At 40.8% G+C, this 19767-nt stretch overlaps 1 protein-coding gene and 1 long non-coding RNA gene across 3 annotated transcripts in view; both read left to right on the forward strand.

Annotated features, from left to right (window-relative positions):
• adamts18 (ADAM metallopeptidase with thrombospondin type 1 motif, 18) overlaps positions 1-19767 on the forward strand; it is a 97278-nt gene that overhangs the window by 22481 nt on the left and 55030 nt on the right. The window contains exons 1-2 of one of the 2 annotated variants that reach the window (XM_020080358.2): positions 15708-15968; positions 16223-16304. In XM_020080358.2, coding sequence (XP_019935917.2) covers positions 15867-15968; positions 16223-16304 — 184 coding nt within the window. In that variant the 5' untranslated portion in view covers positions 15708-15866. Of the gene's footprint in view, positions 1-15707; positions 15969-16222; positions 16305-19767 lie in introns of those variants that run through there. The other variant, XM_069535781.1, reaches the window with a different exon arrangement.
• On the forward strand, positions 17245-18355 carry LOC138412292 (uncharacterized). The gene is made up of 3 exons (XR_011244749.1): positions 17245-17385; positions 17928-17983; positions 18165-18355. It is a non-coding gene; the product is annotated as an uncharacterized lncRNA (long non-coding RNA).

Below are 19767 nucleotides of genomic sequence, written 5' to 3' on the forward strand. Positions count from 1 at the left end.
CCGATTCAGTGCCAGATCAAGATCCAGAGCCTACTAAAACATAGAAAATTAAAAACTATGCCTTTTGAAAGGAATGGCTTGAGCAATATCCATGGCTGCGCTATGAAAAAAAAAATGTCTCTCAAGATTGCAGATTCAATGTTCATTTTATTTATGATTGATGGAGACATCTCTCTACTGCCACATCCTGCGCAATGGGAGTTTACAATCATTTACAGAATTAGATATGGATTTACCTATGTCTATGGGAAGCGATGCTTAAAATGAAATATTGGATGAGACAAATTGTAATTTGTGAATATTGGCTATAGAAATAAAATTTGATTGAAATATATTATCAAAGTGCCCTGTATTAGGGCTAATAAACCTTGCTAAACTCTAGCAAGGTGTGCAAACATTTTGTAGAAGTTTTCAGCTTCACAAAACATCCATTTTAACAAGACTCTTCATCATATATGACTGCCACATCATGCATTTGTTGTAGGAGCATGTTCTATACTAGACTCTTTTAGAATACTTGCTTTTAAAACATGTTATCACATTACCCTACGGTACCATCCTGTCTCTAGTCTGAACGGAAACATCTTGAAGCGAGTGTGTGTGGCATAGGCTTTTGAGAAAGGGATGTATAATTTGTGGTTGTATGAGCAGTGGTTTGACATTCATCTGTCCAGACACATCTGCTTTTTTTCTCTTTTGTAGTTTCACAGCACAAGTCAAAAGGTCCTTGGCGAGTAGATCATAGTCCCAACTAATGGGTTTCACTTTAGGTTATTGCTGTTCAGCTATTAATCACCCTCTGTCTGTGAAACATTTTATAATACACAATGACAGAGATGACAGAGATTTGGCCTCTAGCACATCTTATTGTAATGATGATTCCAGTAACTGTTCACCACCTCAGTGTTTCTTCAGTGTGGCTTAGCTTCCACTCTTTTCCTTTACTCTTTTCCAAACAGCCCACTAAAGGACGTGATAAAAAGTTGCCGAACAAATAGCAATCCCTCTGGAACTTTCTACACAACTCTCCAATGTCAGACCTATATTTAGAACCTTGGATTTGACCAACTTGGAATCTATGATTCTCTTGAACCTGCTGAGTGGGAGATATTCTTCACTAGGCAATTGTGTGCATTGCTTTACAGCATCTTGCGCTCAGCTGGTGGCTTGTATAGATGGCCTGGTGAGACTTAATGAGGCCCAGTTCTTACATAAATCTAGGATCATGTCATGCAGCAGTATGCAGCCTTGGTTACAGGAGTTGTTGCTATTTTGCCCACTGTCATGTCATCTATCATAAATTATGTGTTTGATGAAGTTAATGGCTGGCTGATGCACCCATTTTAGTGTTTCTCTGCCCCTCAGCTGTCTTTTTCATTTAAGTAGTTAGTTTTTCTTTCCCTAGTACCTCTTAGACTGGTGCAGAAACCCTACAGAATATGGTGAAGTTACCTTTCCCACATACTGTAATCCATCTGTCCATCTACTATACAATCAGTGTTTCATCTGACATATTTTTCTGAAAGAAATATGGCCATTTACTTACCAAAACACACCTCATCAAGATGATCAATGTCCTGATCAAGTGTTGGTGCAAACCTGACTGATCGATAACGCACTTAAACTTATTTTTTAAATTCCCTATCCTCAATGTGTGCTGTGCTTGTGTCCTACAATCAGATCTGTTGTTAGTGATGCTCACACTGATACAGTGTTCTTCTGTGACCTGAAAGCTTCTTAACAGGAGGCAGTACTTCACGGGCCTGAAAAGACCTAGATATGAATGGAATAGTGCTGACAAGGAGGTTTTGCCAAACATTAGCTCTTTTTATCACCTGTCACCTGACGCCTGCAACTCTTTGTCTGTGTGAAGCCATTAAACAGGTATCTGCAGCCGCCAGGGCGCCATGTGACACAAAACAAACGCCCTCTGTTATTCTTTACCTGCAGTTCCAGCAGGAAATGCGATGAGGTAATGCTGCTCCGCTTACATATGGGTACGCGCAGTTACTCTTTTTACCCTCTCTATTTCATGGGTACACATGCACACACAAACACACACTTACGCACAGATGTGGAAGTTGTTCTTTATTGTCTGATTGATGAACAGTCAAATGTCCCATACCTTTTTCTCTTGGTGGCTGTTTGGCTCCAGACATTGTCCGGAGTTTGTCCCTCACATGCGAAGAACACATGGGAGATTGTCAGGGTCGAACGTGTTCTCAATAACAGTAACATTTTCCGGAGCATTCAAGTGAGGCTGGTGCCTGGGTAGAACATGCATGAGGCATGAATCATTTTGTTGTCATCAAAAGGTCTTGAATCCTATTGTCCTACCAAGTTCTTTGTCAGGATCAGTCTGAGTTATTTGTATTCTTTTTTTTATATTTTCAGTTTTGCATCCTGCCACACGTGTTTATCATGCTCAATTGCTCGCAGTGTATTTTTCCAAACATTTTCCTTCTGGTCTGGGTGGCAGGGAAAGTTCCATAAATTATCCAGACCAACTGACATGGACATGTTCCTTCTCACATACTCCCTCTCGGAGGTATCAAAGGATTAGCCCTTATAAATATTTTTGTCCGATAAGGGTTTTATAAAGGGCTTCCTATTTTCATAGGAGAGCAAATGAGGGGAGAGGTTAAAAGCTGCTTGGATTCTCTTTCAGTGGCATAGTTTAAACCTTCCAACCTTACCATCATCCTTCTCATCACTGAGGAGGATAGTTGGCCACACACACTTCTGAGTCATCTCTTGAAAGAGTGTAGGAACTGTGTGTGTGTGTGTGTTACATCAAAAATATGTACAGTACTCTTGAGAATACATTGTTTACAAATGGGACTGTTTTTATCAGTTTTCTCTTTGCTCATCTGAAAATAATTAACTATGTCTGTCTTGGCGTTGAACTGATTATTTTCTGATATTCCAGACTCCAAAGGAAAATAGTGTGTCAGTCTGACCTGGCTTTGTGGTTGACCATAATCTATACTTTGTGTACTGTATTTAGAGTGTTAATGACATAGTTTTTGTCCTGTCTCCTAAACACATGTTTTAAAAGAAGCCAGCGGCACTGTAGGACTGAAATGATGCCGTTAATCCACTACCATACTTCTGTTACATTGCTCTAGTCTAGAGATGACACTGTGCCATTTGAGACAATGAGCAAGCATCTTTAGGGGCTCACTGTGCTTGATGTAGAGTTTTCCGAAGGAAAAGATTATGCATGTTCCTAGGCCTTAAACATTTTTGAATTAACCATACAAATGGGGAAAAGGGAGGAAAGCTTCTGACAGTCTCCCTTCAAATGGATTTGGGTCATTACACACAAAAGGTGATGAACACTAGATGTAGGTGTTCAGAGTATGTTATTTCAAATGTCTTGTTTTTTGAGAAGCTTCTTAGGTGCTGTTGCACCTAATTTAACAATAATGTCAATCAACACACACTGTCACTACTCCTCATCCCAACTCAACCTACTCAACTGTCGGCTAGATTAAAGGTGCAAGTTCTGTCATCTCTGCTGTGGTTTGTTTGCTAATTTCTTAGTTTCACAACAACTCTACAAGACGGAGCCTCTTTGATACACACCATGAAGAATTTTCACAACAACTTGACATCAGACCTAAAGAGGTAATGGACTGTGTGTGTGTGTGTGTGTGTGTGTGTGTGTGTGTGTGTGTGTGTGTGTGAAGAGACACTAGTGCAGCAGCAGTACAAGAACGAAATCGAAACTGTCAAGTTGTTTCTTTTGACTATTGATGCACCCTTCATGCCGCCTGCAGATGGCCACATGGGGTCAAAAGTAAGCTCAGATAAAGCAAATAATATTAATAATTCAGTTTATTGTCCTAAATTAACTTACTTGGTGTTTTTGACTGAAGTTCCTGTTGTTTCTCAAACTGGAAACTTCAGTCAATTCATTTACATATACTCAGTGAGTATACTTAGAGCGTGAAATCTGACAGGGTACTGTTGTCCCCTCACAGGAAATGACGATTGCAACAAGTGGTCGTGACTGTCATCTCCTTTTCTGTTGCTTTGCTCACTGTACTCTAATTTCTTTAGCTATGTACTATTTGATGTCTTAATGTATCTCATGTCCCTAATGCACTCTACATTAAGAAAAGTCTTTGTACTTTCCAACAGCGTTGCTGATATTGGCATATTTAGTGACTACTGGGTAGGGGCATCACAAATTAAGCCCAGCATAAGTTCAGTCAGGAAGACTTTCCCCTAGGGGTGTAACGGTACAAGTATCCGAACCGAAAATGTTAGCGCGAAAATGTACCGAACTGTGATTTTTGTGTACCATTACACCCCTGCTTTCCCTCATTCAATCAATCAAGTCTCAATTTTCTCAGTCTCAAAATTTCAAAATGGCCTATCAGATTCTGCCACAGTCTCTTCCAGCCAATCATGCGGCTGCTGTCAAACTTTAAATCCCTTCTCCTCTCTTCTGCAGTCAGCAGTCATTCAGTGACGTGCATAAGGCAAATCTTTCACTCAGTCGGCTCCCCTGCCACGCCTGTTGGCAGCCTTAAAGGACCAACAAAGTGACCTTTTCTAATGCCTCCCAGCAAAGATAAGTAACTGCGCCTGCACCCACTTCACCTAGATAATATTCAGATGACCACCATGCAGCCTCTGGCCCTCACCATGCACAAAATCACACTCATTTAAAAACCCTTGAATGCTGCAGCCTCTGCTTCATGCCCAGCGAAAATCAATGCCACGCTTCCTCGCTGCAACCAACACTCTCTGGCCTCAACTGGCCCAGCTGCGGGTGTATATAGGCTCTGTCTACCCCAAAAGAAGACAAGAACTCAACGCTATCTGGCATTAATCATCTGTGATCTAAATCTGAGATATGGAAGAAACATATTCTATCGGTATCACAAAGCCTTTTCCAGCAAAGCCGAGCTGTTTATAGCACAATTTAATACACATCTGAATTGCTCCAAATAAGACACTAAATTACTCGTGGTGACTGCTGAAACTCTCAAACCATCTCCAGTAATTTCTGCAGCAGGTCACAAATCTTTGTCCCACAGTGCCATTTCAATTCTCAAACAGGCTCCCCTCTTTGTCTCCTTAGCGCCTGACAAGCTGCCAGGTGGATCAATTTAAGTTATCAATTTGAAGTAATTTTAATCGGAAAGCATGTACATACCCAACTGCCAGTCCCTTAACATTTGCAGCATACAAAGACGCTCATCCCGTGTCAGTCTGTCCCACGTGCTCGATCCCATCCTGGACCCCACATATTCAGGAGAAAAGAGATTAATTTTTGACCTCCGTGTTCCCCGCTCCCTTCGGAGCGTGAATAGTCTCATTCTACCTGAGTCTCTCTCTATTAATTACTCCTTGGTCAATAATGCAAAATAAATGAATGCAGCTCACAGGTCAAGGAGCTTGGCTTCCTAAAGCAGACATAACCGACGATTTCATACATCCTTCGCAGTGGAATCTGTTTGGCATCCGGTGGGAATCAAACATTTATTTTGAGGTGCGCCTGACTTTCAGGTGCAGAAGTAGCCTGAGCATTTTAACCAACTGTCAGAGACACTCTGTTCCTGAGAGTTCCTGCTGTTCTCCATCTGTTAGATGATTTCCTCCTGATGTATCAGCCAGGGTTAACACGAGGAAAGGATTTGCAGCTTCTACTCTAAAAACCTAAAATTTTACCTGGAGCACATTTGCATTGTTTTGTGCCTCTATTTATATGCCTATTAAAAACCCACATAAACACAGTACCTTTATTTGTTGTCATATGGAGGTCCAGCACTTTAAATTTCCCACGTTCATGGACTAGTAGCAGGGATTCAGTTCAATGCAAGATGTCATGACCCCCCAGTTTATATTCCAGTTAAATTATCATTAAAATGTATCTCTAAGGTTTGCTCCTTGTCCAGACCGCAGACAGCCTATTTCACTCTCTGTCCTGCACAGGATGCTGTCAACTCTCAGGAATAGCATCCTCTCCTTGATGCAGTATTCTTATTGGCTTTATAGATTTCTTCTGCATTCACCTGCTACATTCGGCCCTACATCAACACTGTCCATTCAAATCAAAGATTTCTGAAACCCTGAAATCAGTAAGTCATGCATATAACTTGTGGTGATTTACTATATTATCTGCTCACTGGCTCTGGTTGTGCTAGTAATATAAGCAACTTTCCTGTTTTTAAAATGCACTTTCTTTAGATCTTTACTATTGTTCATTTTCCACATCTGTTGCATACCGGTCTTTGTGACTTTGCCTAGTCTTCGGACCCCATAAATATGCATTGCAGCACTCTATTTAACGTTCGGTCTTTGGTACTTAATTTCTCTTCGTCATTGATGACTTAGATTTCTTTTGGCATTTTATATAATTTAGTCTTTGGACCTTAATTATCGTTTGGTCGAATAACCGTTTATTTAACCGTCCTTTGCTGACCTTTCACTATTTTTTTACATTATATATCCCTCATTTAACACGCATACTATTTTACGTTCGGACCTTAATTTTAGTTTGTCATTTCTGACTTAAGTTTCTTTTCATTCGTAGGATCTTTTTATTATTTGGTCTTTGGACCTTAGTTTTTGTCAGTTGAATTACCTTTTATTTTAGTCCTTTACTTTCTTTCTCTGTTTTCTTTTTAGAGGGGATTCCTATCCTACAGTCTGCTCGACCCACTTCTAATCCTGATGACATCATACAGGGGTCTAAAACACCAAAAGACTAATAACATTCACATCACTTTCTCTGTGCGCATGTCAATAAATGTTGAATCCCAGTCGCTCCTGACTGAAGTGGTGTGACCCCAAGATGGTCTCTACTATAATTCACTCATGTTAACATATTTAACCAAGATGGTGAGCATGATAAACATTATACCTGTACACATTATTATACCTATGTAACAACCACACAATATTTAGCTGAAAGTCAATAGCATGCATTTGAGCTAGAAGATGCTAAAATGCTTCATAGACCTGAGGAAGACTACACTTTATTCAATATGAACCTTGTTTCATTCAGAAAATCCAACAGAAATTGCAAAAGCCACTGTCTTGTTTTATTTAATGTTCATTTCAGTTTTATTATAAGCCCTGCAAGTCTCAGACTACAGATAAAATATATTATTCATAAAAATGAAAACTGACCTTGCTGACTCTGAATTGAGTTAACAGTTAACACCATTGACGCACATCAAATAACTTGCTATTGATTTACCGTTCTTACTTTTATTACACCAGCCTTTACTAATCGAGCACATGTCAAAACAGTGTTACAACGTACTTTATGAGACAGAGCCTGTTGGGAGTGAAAGAAATCTGTTCTTCACCAAGTTTCCTCTTTATATGTTTATTAGAAACTGGCAGAATCAATACTGGAGTGGGAAAACTTTAGACTGAGACATTCATTAGAACAAGTGTTTCCCCACATTCATTTGATTTTCCATTAATTAAATTTAACCAGTGACCAGGTGAATTTCAAAATAGTCTCTCCTGGTGCAACATGGGCAGCAGGCTTTCAATCTGCCTGGTAACAAAGACTGAGACATATGAAAATAAATGAACACACACACCGGGCAGTTAGCAGCCTCACTGGCACGGGCCCACTTGTCATCAAAGACAGAAATCCCAGGTGCTGATGGGATAGGAAATGGTCTCTCTGGCTCTGCACTGACTCCTGGCACCTGGCTGACAACTGATGACATCTCCCTTTTCATGTAATGATCCCTTTGACTTCAAAGTGAAAGTAGGGAAATCCCACCACACACACACACACACACACACACACACACACACACACACACACACACACACACACACACACAACACACACACACACACACACAGCATTTGGATATGCATTTAATTTTTGTTCCCAGTGGCAAGGTGTGAGATGATTATAGCTGTCATTTCCTTTTTGTAAATATTCTTTAGATGTTCCAACTCTTAAATACAGGGTTTCAAGAGAAGCATCTTTTTAAGTCATTATGGTCACATTATGTGAAACCCAAGACGTTTAACAACAGAGCAGGGTACAAATGGATGAATGAGTTCACTGATAAAAAGACTTAACTTGTGTAATGCATCATGTTGTAGACGATAAGAAAAAAAACAGTTTTATTATTTTCTTCATAAGACAACTGAAAAAAAAATCCCCTCATTGAAAATAAATAACTACCAAAATAGAATTCCTCCTTAGATAAAAATAACAAGCATTTCTTTCATGTAACATACTGTAGCAGACTTCTAAAAGTAAGATTCATGCTAAAAACTTAAACAACTTTAAGTTATACTGGAAGAGTACTCAAAGGTTTAGCGGATCGCCAGCCAACATGCACCAGCAAAGTCAAGGACCTCTAGTTAGTTTTTTTTTATTTCAATAGTTTAATAACTGGATTAAACTTTTGAGTTAAGTGACGTCCTTTCCCTTCAGAGTAACTGCCCGCATGGGACGCACTGAAGTAAAGCGAACGACACCTGGCATTCTATTGGTCGGGGACTTTTGACAGGGTTGTAACACAAAAAATTCCAAGCGCACAGGAGAAATCCAAGAGCAAACGATTCACAAGTTGACAGAAGGCAGCCAAGCTGGAGCGCAGGAAATCTGTGCAAGCACACAGTTTGAGCAGAAGCAGAGCAAATTTAAGGGCAAACAGGAGCTATTTGGGTGCAAGGGCAGGGTTTTCATGAAAAGTAATGCACATTCTGAACATAAATAAAGTCATGCACTTGAAATGAAAGACCACACTCTTGATTAAAGATAGGAAAAAAACTCCATCCTCCATGCTTACTGTTATATATATACAGTATATATATATATATATTTATATAAATGTTGAATGACAAATTTTAGAAAGTTACAATTGTCCTCTTCTTCTTGTCAAGAGACAAATGGATAGAAGATACTTTACACAATCGTGTGAAAAAGATTGGAGATGGACATATGATGCTGGTCTGTGTGTGTGTGTGTGTGTGTGTTTATTGGGGGGGGGGGGTTTCAAATACTCTCCGAGATGGACAGAAATTGATATATCTGGAAACAATCACTTAGACACCCACAACTGCTTGCTGATTGGATCTTTTTGGTCTTGACATGGCCTTTGCTGTTTCATTAGGCTCCTATCTCATGACCCCCATCGAGAAGAAAAAAAACAGCATCAGCCTAGGTTACCAGTGTAGAACGCATGTGTGACTGACCCCGTTGTCTTTGCGAACAGCTATTGTGCAGTTAAATTCTGTATTTTAAAATGCTGCAACATGCAAAGGAGACAAATAATTATTTAAGCAATCAGTGTTCACCAGCACGTGCATGCCTTCCTGTTTACACTGACATGCACATGCCCAGTGTACTTGAGTGGTCACATGATGTTCGTTTCAGGCATGTTGGTATAGACACAAATTAAAAGTGATACAAAGCCAAACCAGTCATGTGGGTATAGATCGTTATTAGTATGAAAACCCTATATATTAGAATGGATGTATCCTCTATCTCAATTCTAGTGTCATTCTTAGTTTTATGTTTAATCTTCTATTTTAATGGATCCTGCTCATACATGCACATTTGTCCTGTGCATGGTTGGCTTGCACTGTCTATCCTCATGGAAGTACTGATCACATAGGGCCGCAAAAGGACAAAGCGAGAGTGACAGGCAAACAGATGCTTGCCGCTGTGGCTGACACAGCCAAAAATAATCCTGGTAATAGACAGAGAAATTTGCTCCAAAAAGTCTCACAGATACAGCCAGCAGGGAAATTATACGGTCTGAAATGAGGACCAGATACAGGCAGAGAGGCAAGGACAGCCGAGAGAAGAGAGGACAGTTTTACAATCTGGAGCTCATGCTGGAAAATGCAGTGCCACATGACAGGCAAAACAAACAAACAAAAGTAAAGTTAAAAGCGGAGAAATCAGGGGAAAAGCTGACATATTTTTGAGGTAACAGCTTGCTCCTCTTAGGACTTCACTCAAGTGTTTGACTGTTCAGTAAATAGGCCCAGCATCTAATTAGAAACAGAATGTACCCACTTTCTCCAGCACTAGCCTCAACCTTGGATGAGAGGGTTCTTCCATGGGTAACTCTGTGTTGTGTTTTGAGGAATGTTTAAGTGTTGATGAGTGATGACACTGGGGCCCAGCCCATCCCCTGAACCAAGGATTCACTCAAAAGACTGTGAGCGTGGATAACCTGCAGCATTTGGGACAGCATAACGGGTAAACAAGGTAGTTCGGATGTCCCTCTCACAGGCACGTTCTCTAGCCTCTCCTAAGGGATCCTGATGGGTTCTCATGCCAGATGAGATATATTGTATTGTGTCTTCAGCATGTTCTCGGTCTAACCGGGGTCTCATACCAGCCTGGAAAACCTCCAGTGGAAGGTGCCTCCAGGAGGCATCCTGATCAGACACTTGAACCACCTCAATACACACGAGAAATCAGATACCTGTCATCCTTTAACGTTTTGCCAACATTTTATATTGTTCCACCAGGTTAGGATGCACTCATTAACTGCTTTATAGCAATAAGTCAATTGTGTTCCTGCACAAAACTGGATGAGAAGAAAAAGACTCCAGTTGGAACCAAGCTGTAAGAGTGGAATTTCCCCCCCAAAATTTTTGACTGTCATCATGTCTTTGTTGACATTCATACACGACACTAGGAAAGAGGATATTGATATTTTAAGCTCATTCTGGCACAAGAAGAAAAGTCAGGGGATCTCCAGAGTCATTTGGATTAATCGTCAGGGGACCATAAACATCTGTGCAAAATCTCGTGTCAATCCCTGGAGCAGATGTTGAGATATTTCACAAGATAAGTGAGAACATGTCTGTGGCGTGAGATGCAAAATGAGTGGCACATCAAAGTCGCTGGGAGTCATCGTCCTTGTATGTCAAGACAGAGGCTGATAAATAATCTCACTTGGAGGAGATCAAAAATTTAAATGTTTCACTGTAAATTTAATGAAGCAGCAGCAAGTTTAAAGTAAAGTAGTACAGGGTCAAGTAGACCATATTCACCCTCATGATTAAGAGCTTTGAAAACCACCTTGTAAATAAGTGTTTTCATGCCATGCATGACTTGTCAAAGGGTTTCTTGACGTGGTGTTCCCAGGACAGAAGGCGCAGGGGATAGATCTCATCTCAGTGTGGTCTCTAAATCTTACGGCCTATTTCCATCGCTGGCCAGACAACCCAACTGCTTATATTTCCAGCTGCAACTAGATCCATTGTATTGCTTTTGTGGAAACAAACAACGGACTGGCTTGACAGGCCCTGGTAACACAACAACACAACTGAAGGAGAGACATTGTGAGAGAGTATGGGAGAGAGGTAGATACTGCTAAGGGCTTCCGACAGTTGGTTTAGCTTGCCATAAATAAGCACATCGTCTGTCAACACTGTGGCATGGTGCGACGAGCTGTGGTGTGCCGCCATGTAACACTGTTCCGATTTTAAAACATCTGCAGCTATCACGACACATCAAACTCCATTTTCAGAGGGAGAGAAAAGGAGATATGCTGAGAGAAACCAATCAGCAGTGTGGGAGAAACGGCAAGAAACAAAGGACAATAACCACATCTGCCTCTGAGCCCACAAGTCTTTCCACTTCTGCAATCTCAATGTTGTATGTTTCGGTTTGGCTCTGGACATGGAAACAAATAGGTGGGCCCGAAGCAGAGTAATCAGGTAGTCAGCTGGAGTGTCAAACATGGACAAGTTTATGGGACCTTCACTGTTAACTGCGGAAACACTGTGGTTGAGTTTCTTCACTAACTCTACATCAGAATGTGCAGATGACAGTGCAATTACCCTCCAAAGTACAGCGCAGGAAATTTCCACACTTCCATTAACACTGAGGCAGAAAACATGGCCACCAAAATTGCATCTTATATCTTCATGACAAGCAGACACTGTAATGGGGTATATAATCATATGGATGTCTATTCCTATGAAGAGGTTTGCTCCATAATATGACATCTTTTATCAGGAGTAAAACTATGTTCTAGGTCATTGGAAGTATGTTTTCAAGCATAATGCTTATCAGTGACCTAAAGAGATAGAAGCAAATCACAATCCTACGTAGGTGTAGGGGAAGAGGCCACCTGGAGGCGTTCTCGGACCGCAATTTTCTGCCTGAACCCCCCCAAGCCCGATAGGCATTAGGTTTTTTGTATCCAAACCCGACCAGAGTCTGATGTTTCCCCAATTAAAGGCATGGGCAGTACAAAAAAAATCTAGTACAATGCTGAGCTAACATGACCGAACCTGACCCAAACCTGAATGTCATTTAAAGATTCTTGTCCAGGTTGTGTATCCACACTCTAGTATAGAAGTAACCTATTTGAAAGAACACAACGCAACATTACATCAATAGCTTGCGATTGAGGGTAGCATTAACCCCCTTGTTCACTGATGCATTTATGTACAGGTTGGTGACTCCTGCAACCACCACCTGGGAGCAAAGTGCAGTGCTGCAAACCTTTAAGATTACAATGTCAAAGCTTTGGCTCTGACTCTGCTGCTCCAGACAAATATTAGGGATGAAACATGTGGGCGTGGAGGAACCTTTGATGTAGTCGCAAAAAGAAATGGTTTATGTAGATGAAATTTAGATTAAAATCACATCTGTTGTTTAGTAAAACAATTTATCTAATTTTTTTGTGTGTAATATTAATGTTTGATTATCAGATTATCATCACACTGCTGCCTAAATGTTCAGGATGCTGTGATTATGTCTCCTGCATGCTTTGGCATGCAATGTGGAATGTGACAGAGATAAAAATGAAAAAGCAGTACCACACACTTAGAAGACACTGACGTAGATATCAAGAGAGTTTTTGGTGATAATGGTTGATGTCGATGTACTTACATTACAGTACAGTACAAAAACGCGTGATGTCCACATCAGAATTAAGACGTCACATCCTGCCTCTGCCTGCTGCACCACCCCTCACCTGAACACTCCGGAGATGTCTGTGTTGTTGTTAACACATTTGAGCAGTGAAGCTCGTGTTCATGTGTGAAAGGAAATCTGCGGTTAAAGTCCATCCTAGAGTTCATGTCTGAAAACGGCCACCGTATCATCTAAGCTGCATTATAAAGCCTCACACAAATATTTTAGTTGTTATAGATGGGTGATAAAAAATGCCATGAAGGGTGATTTGGTCAGTTTACTCTAAATACATGATTAAGTTGTGCAGACATTTGTAGGGCCCATGAGAAGATTGCGGGGTCATTAAGTTGATGTTGTATTCGTGAGGCAGTGCTCCAGCAGAAAGCTGGCGTGAGCTGTTAGAAGCCTTATTATGCTCGGCAGAGTGTGAATATCTGTGTGGTGTGGTGAGCGGGACCATGCTCTCTTCAGCTGCGTCTGTCAGTGCATTCCAGCAACCTATCCAGGTGTTTGCCAGGCACTGGAATGGAACAGGCGGCTGCGGGACCACCTGTTCACATAATCAGGACAACACATTAACAATACGGACCAGGAAGTGCGCATTACTCGTCACTTTAAATCATCAGATTTGACTCAACACTTAAACAATATGCCATTTTGGCTAGTTCAACTAATAATGAACACTGCTGCTGGTTGCTTTCAGCAATGTTAGATTTTTAATGTGAGTGAACCAGGAAAAGGGTTGAATTCATACATACAGAGAATATTTTGTTAATATTTAACTTATGATGGCCACATTTACTACAAACCCAGCATAAAAACATTTTCAATTTTGTTTTTTTAAAGCTACAGTTTGTATTTGTTTTATATCCCCTGCATATATATTGTTGGCGTTATTCACATGATTTGTTGTTTTGTTTTGTCCTTACGCTTGGCACAATGTGAGGAGCACATAATGTTATTTGTACCCCGACGTTAAAATATTTTGCTGACAGTTCCACAGCTGCAGATGAAACGGTGCCTAAAATGATTCAAAGTACTTCAGGGAATCCTGCAAATGATCATGACATAGTGGAACAGTTAAATAATGAGCCTTAAGCAGTATTCAGGAAATCTGCAGCCTCTCTTCTTTGTGCATCTTAGCTGCCTGGTGCTTATGCACAGCCGACCCACAACAAATAAAAAAATCTGCAACATAAAGAGGATGAAGACAATACAATTTCCTGAGAAAGAATTGTGCCGATTTAGGCCGAGTTGTAGGACATTAGAAACAAAAGTTGCCTTTGCACATAGACTGTGACCAAATGTGTGCATGTGACAGCCTGATGAAGACTTGTTTTGAAGTGCAAACACATTGGTTTCAGGATTCAGTAAAGACATTTGTACTTATTAAGGGGTTTGCAGTGTCCCTGATTTTTCTGTCTTTCACTGTTGACCAATGTTTTTTTTCTGAAGAGCCTCAGGCAAACAGCCCTTCAGTTATATATAACTTTTTCACTTAAGTGCGGACCCCTTTTTCTCTAGTTCACTGATGCAGACAGGATGCAACTTTAGGGGCATGTGCTGTAGGTTTGTGGGAATGGGTGTAAATATTTGTGACTGTATTAAAATATTTACTGATTCGAATGAGTACTGAAACGACAGCCACTTTGGTGTCAATCTTCTCATCACTAATTATAGTCTATTCACTTCATCCACAATATAAGGGTGTGAAAACAGTGTGTGATGTGCCTTGCCTTAATGCTGAGGAATGTAAGCATCACTGCTTTAGATTCCTAAGCCCCTGCTTCTGGTCTTCTGGGCCAAAACTCAACATTTCTTGTTATGGCACCACCATCTGGTCAAGCAGTATATCATTTTACAAACTGAGATTCTAAATAATGCATTTAAAGGTTTTACTTTGTGCATTATTGATATATACTATTTATAAACCTTTGTTGCATTGTTGAAGGAACCATTAAGACCCTTTTCCTAAGCTAACACAACAGCATTCATACATAATTCTACAATACAAATGAAATCCTTTTAAAATTGGTAATCAATTACACTGTTATCTTAAATGTCATTACGTTAACCACATGATTCTTTAGGTATAAAATCTTAGCATAGACTTCTCTTGAAATGTAGTGGAGTGAAACGTTTATTTTACTATTAAATTTAGCTGCTGAAAATGGAAATGCTTGTGTAAAAACTGCAATAACTGGTCTTTAAGTATATTAGACAGCACTGCTGGATTTATACAGAACCAAAGTGACAGAAAAATGTAAATATTTGGTGCAAGAGGTTAACTAAAAGTAAAATGACCATACACATAATATATATATATAGAAGAAAACTGGTAAAATTATGTTTGTGTAATTCTGTATTTATATTATGTATTTTCTGTGCATATTTGATCATATTACACGTTTGAGGCTAGAATATCGAAGAGAAACGGTCACTGGCATGATGTTTACATTTTCTGTTCTTCACCCTGTCACTAAAAACTCCCAGAACCACTTTTAACACGAGTAAAGTCACAGGTTTGCTGACAGAACTTTTTAACGTTGAAATGTACGAGCGGCTCGTGAAGGCAGCTTCGGTCGCGCTGCTGCCAGAAGGAGAATCTCTTTTATCTGCGCGTGGTAAATGATGCTGCGCGCTGATTGGCTGCTGGCCGCTGACTTGTGCTCCATCCCGCGGGCCGACCCTCACAGAGCCGGGGCCGGGTGCTCAGTCAGCTGCTCCCGGTCACCTACACCGCTACCTGCCGCTGCTCCTCACACACACACACACACATACACACACACACACACACACACACACACTCACTCATGAGTGCGCTCCGTGTCTGCGCGCACCACCAGCTGCTGCAACCTGCCGACTTCACCTGAACCAGCAGAGCAAACAATGCGCGCACACTGCATCATGTGTTACCGCAGGTTGTTACTACGAGGCTAACGGGGGTGGAGGTGTCAGCGTGCATGCCATCATCATGGATTGCCTTTTTCTTCTGATGTGGACTTTACCCAGCCCGCTGGTCGGCTGCACCTCAGTCAAGCTCCTCTCCACCCTCCTGTCCTGGAATATCATCAAGGCATGTGGCATTTAATTATACATGCACACACTGTTCCATTCAACACATGCAACTCTGGAGCGTTGGTTTCTTTTGCGCACGATGTACAGCAAGCCGGTGCTTGTGGTGAAAAGTAAGATAGATGAGTGTCATCCCAAATTAAAGTCATGTTTCAACACAGGATCTGCTTTTATCACTTTTACTTTGGCCTCCACTTCTCCCAGTGCTTGCAACCTGTTGCTACCTGTCCGCTTATATATTTTCTCCTCTTCCAGACGCTGCACGTTTACTGCTCACACACCTCCCACACCGTTACGGCCAGCTATTCTTCCAGCGAGAGCCACGGATTAAATCATGGTGAGTGCTTGCCTTTTGACATGTGTGGATGTTTCTTCCAGCTGGCTCAGCTCCAGTGTTTGTAGACAGAATGTGAACCACACCAGATACATGGCACTTGTTGGTTCTGTTTAAAGGACCAGTGAGCGCATACAGTCTTGAATAAAGCAATTAGGAATATTACAGTGTCCATGTCAAATGAGGTGACAGGTCTACAGCTGATGTGTTAAAAAATGTGATGGACCCTTGCTGAAGTTTTTTAAAACACGCTGACTCTGCTGCAGTGGCTATTGAGACAGGACTGGTGAGTGCAGGGATTCCCTCTTGGCTGCTTTGTCCTGCAGAAACCAAGGAAACAAGCTGAAGTGATTTACATACTTTGATTTACTGAGGCAAATAGGGAGATGGGCTTTCTTCTCAGGTTGAGCAGAAAGCAATCTTGCTTCTCTCGCTAGCACAACAGAGAATGGTTATTGAACAGGAAGTCATATCTTTTTTGCCAAATTAACACAGCTAAAAGAGATGGGAAAGAAAACTCTCACTGCTCTCCTGTACTGAAACATTGCACTAATTGTAGCATTTTATTTGACTTGAACACCATGACAACTGCATGAAATCAGGACATTCTAAATTTACAACCTCAGGTTTTGAAGTGCTGACCCATATCTGACATGCATGGAAGTATGATGTTGGCGCAAAAGCTTCTGTTGAAGTCCATCTGTGATCCATATGACTTGCTGCACTCTGGGTAACAATCATAGACTGTATATAAAGATGGACGTAGTGTCCGTGACGTCACCCGTTGGTTTCTGAAGAGTGAAAATGAGGCTCGTAGTGGGCGTTTCACCCGGCGCCATCTTGCCGGGGCCTGACTCCTCCTAGTTCCGGGCTAACCCATAAATGGGCAAAAAGGCGGCGCGCGAGTGGACGCTAGGCGGGCCGAGTGAAGACTGACAACCGAGCCACGCCCACAGAGCTTATCGTTACCTGGTTAGCTCAGGCTAAGGAGCTAGGCTAAATGCTACCCGCGACTGCTAACCGGCTAGCGCTGCGGTGTTGTTGCTCCGGGATGGTCGCGGTCGTAACATCGAACCGAACAGAGGTAAGTTACACTGAAACTTTACAACAACAAAACCTATTGATTTATTTATTATTATAATCATACCACATATACTTACATATACTTACATTCCTCAAGTGGTTTTTGATGTTATTGTGGTAATTCACCGTTTATTTAACACGTCTAACGAAGTTTGAAGCAAGTTAACTAGCTTTAGTAAAGAGTTGTGTTTTGTCATTTGATTGTAATTTTAATAAGTTAATATTAATAAGCTGCATGTGATACAGACTTGTATAACCGCCATCACTATTACAACCTCTTTTTTAGCCTGTTATGGATTCACAGTAAATTAGACTCAGTGCAGATGTGTAATTATATGACAGTTTAGATGTGATTATAATCTCCACACACCACTGTTGTAAACAGTGCTCATATTTATTATATATATCTGTTTTAACACTGCGAGAAGTTGAGGGACTTGAAGTGGACTGGTATCAACAGCACTGTGAGAGATTATCACCTTGAATATTACAGATGTGGTAGAAAGACATTTTATATATTTATACAATGTTTATTTCTTTTAGTACATCAGTTTGGCTGAAATCTGTGGAGCTTCCACCTGCTGAACACAGAATAAACTGTAAGTACCCGTCTTGGCTGCTTAACACAGCTGATATTACATGTGTCAAAATTATTGTAATTATTGTATTGTACAGTATCTGTAAATAATCATGTTTCTCCTCTGTTCCTTAATATCTACAGATGTGACAATGATTTCAGCATAAAACATCCTTTAACATGACTTTTTTCATTTCATGAAGCACTGCAACACCTGATGTCCTCAGAATCCACTGTGGCAGCAGCAACATGGTGGAGATCGGCAGCTTCAGGCTGGTCAACATGATAATAATATTGAGTCAATTTCTATATCCATTATGGTTGGTAAAATTAACACTATCACAACAATGTTCATCTTTTACTTTCTGATTTAATAAACCTTAGATAAAAAGTGTTGTCTTTTCTTTTTTGACATAAGAGACAGAACACGGTCAGCACAGCTGTGTCCCTCAGGTTCGTCCATCCCTGATAAAATGACAGGAAACATAAAAGTATGGCATTATTGCAGAGATACGTGTTACTTTCAAACAAAGTCTGTGTCCTTATATTCTGTGGATATTTAAGTATGTATCTGAATATGGTTTGGGATTAAACAGTGTACTACAATGAATGTGCAGTATGGAGTTCTTTCACATTAAAAGTATTGCATATATAATGTAATGCATAATGTGCTTTAATTGTTAGTAAGTTATGAAAACAGGTCTATACCTGGTAGGTAAACTGTTCATTCATAAATAAAGTTCAGCTCAATAAGTTTCACACTGCAGCAGCTGCACTAACGTTATTTCTGAAACAATAATCTAATAAAACATTATTACTGAAGTTACTCACAGTAACGTAGTCAAGCCAAATAGGTTGGGGAGCTGAACAACTTTACATAACGTTAAATATCTAACTTGATGATATTCACTAAACACACAGTCGCCTTCAGTTTAAAAGATTTATCACCATGAACTCTAACGCTCCTCTCTCCGCCGTGTGGACGCTTCATGTCGGGTTAATAACTCCCATCCCTCCCGTTAGCATCGCCGTTACTGCTGGTATCTTGCCTGGAGGTTAGCGGAGCTAAGCTAACCAGCCAGGTAACAATGATACCTGCTCATCACTACTGACACGTAAATCAAAGACAGTACTTTACTCACCACAGACACTGCAGCACAGACGTCTTCCACTTCTCCGTCAGGACATCAGCCGAACAACAGACGATGATGTTCACATGTGAGTGAAAACTCCCCCACAGACTCCGCTCGTGCTCGGTGACGGGGATTAGCCTGTTAGCTCCGGTGAAGCCGAGCAGACCTCAGGCTAACAGCCAGAGTGACGAGCTAACGGTGACGTCACGTGTCAATCAAGTGATAATTATTCATAATTTCAAACCTCTGTATTATCGAAACGAGCGAGTTAGAAAAAAATTCACCCCCCCCAGAGTTGTCATGGAGGAAGAACTTACTGATTGAGACTAAAACCGTTTTTTGAACCAGGCTGTAAACAGGTTTAATTCTGCTCTAAAGTCGGGCTTTTTAACATGGGAGTCAATGGGAATTGACTCCCTCTTGGAGCCAGCCTCAAGTGGCCACCCAGTGAACTGCAGTTATTTGCACTTCCGTATTGGCCTCAGCGCTCAGCCCGGGGTGTTGCCGCTTGGTAACAATAGAGCAGAAAATAGACAGAGGTTTTGTTCCCTTCTGACAGTTCTAAAAGTAACCTTTTAAGAAAATGTATCCATCAGATTTTCTTCAGCTATCTAAAATATCAACAAAAATGTTCATGCGACAAATGTTAGGAAAGAAAGACAAAGATTTTTCA

This window comes from Paralichthys olivaceus, chromosome 1 (assembly GCF_024713975.1).
Source record: "Paralichthys olivaceus isolate ysfri-2021 chromosome 1, ASM2471397v2, whole genome shotgun sequence".
In the NCBI taxonomy this organism is placed as follows: domain Eukaryota; kingdom Metazoa; phylum Chordata; class Actinopteri; order Pleuronectiformes; family Paralichthyidae; genus Paralichthys; species Paralichthys olivaceus.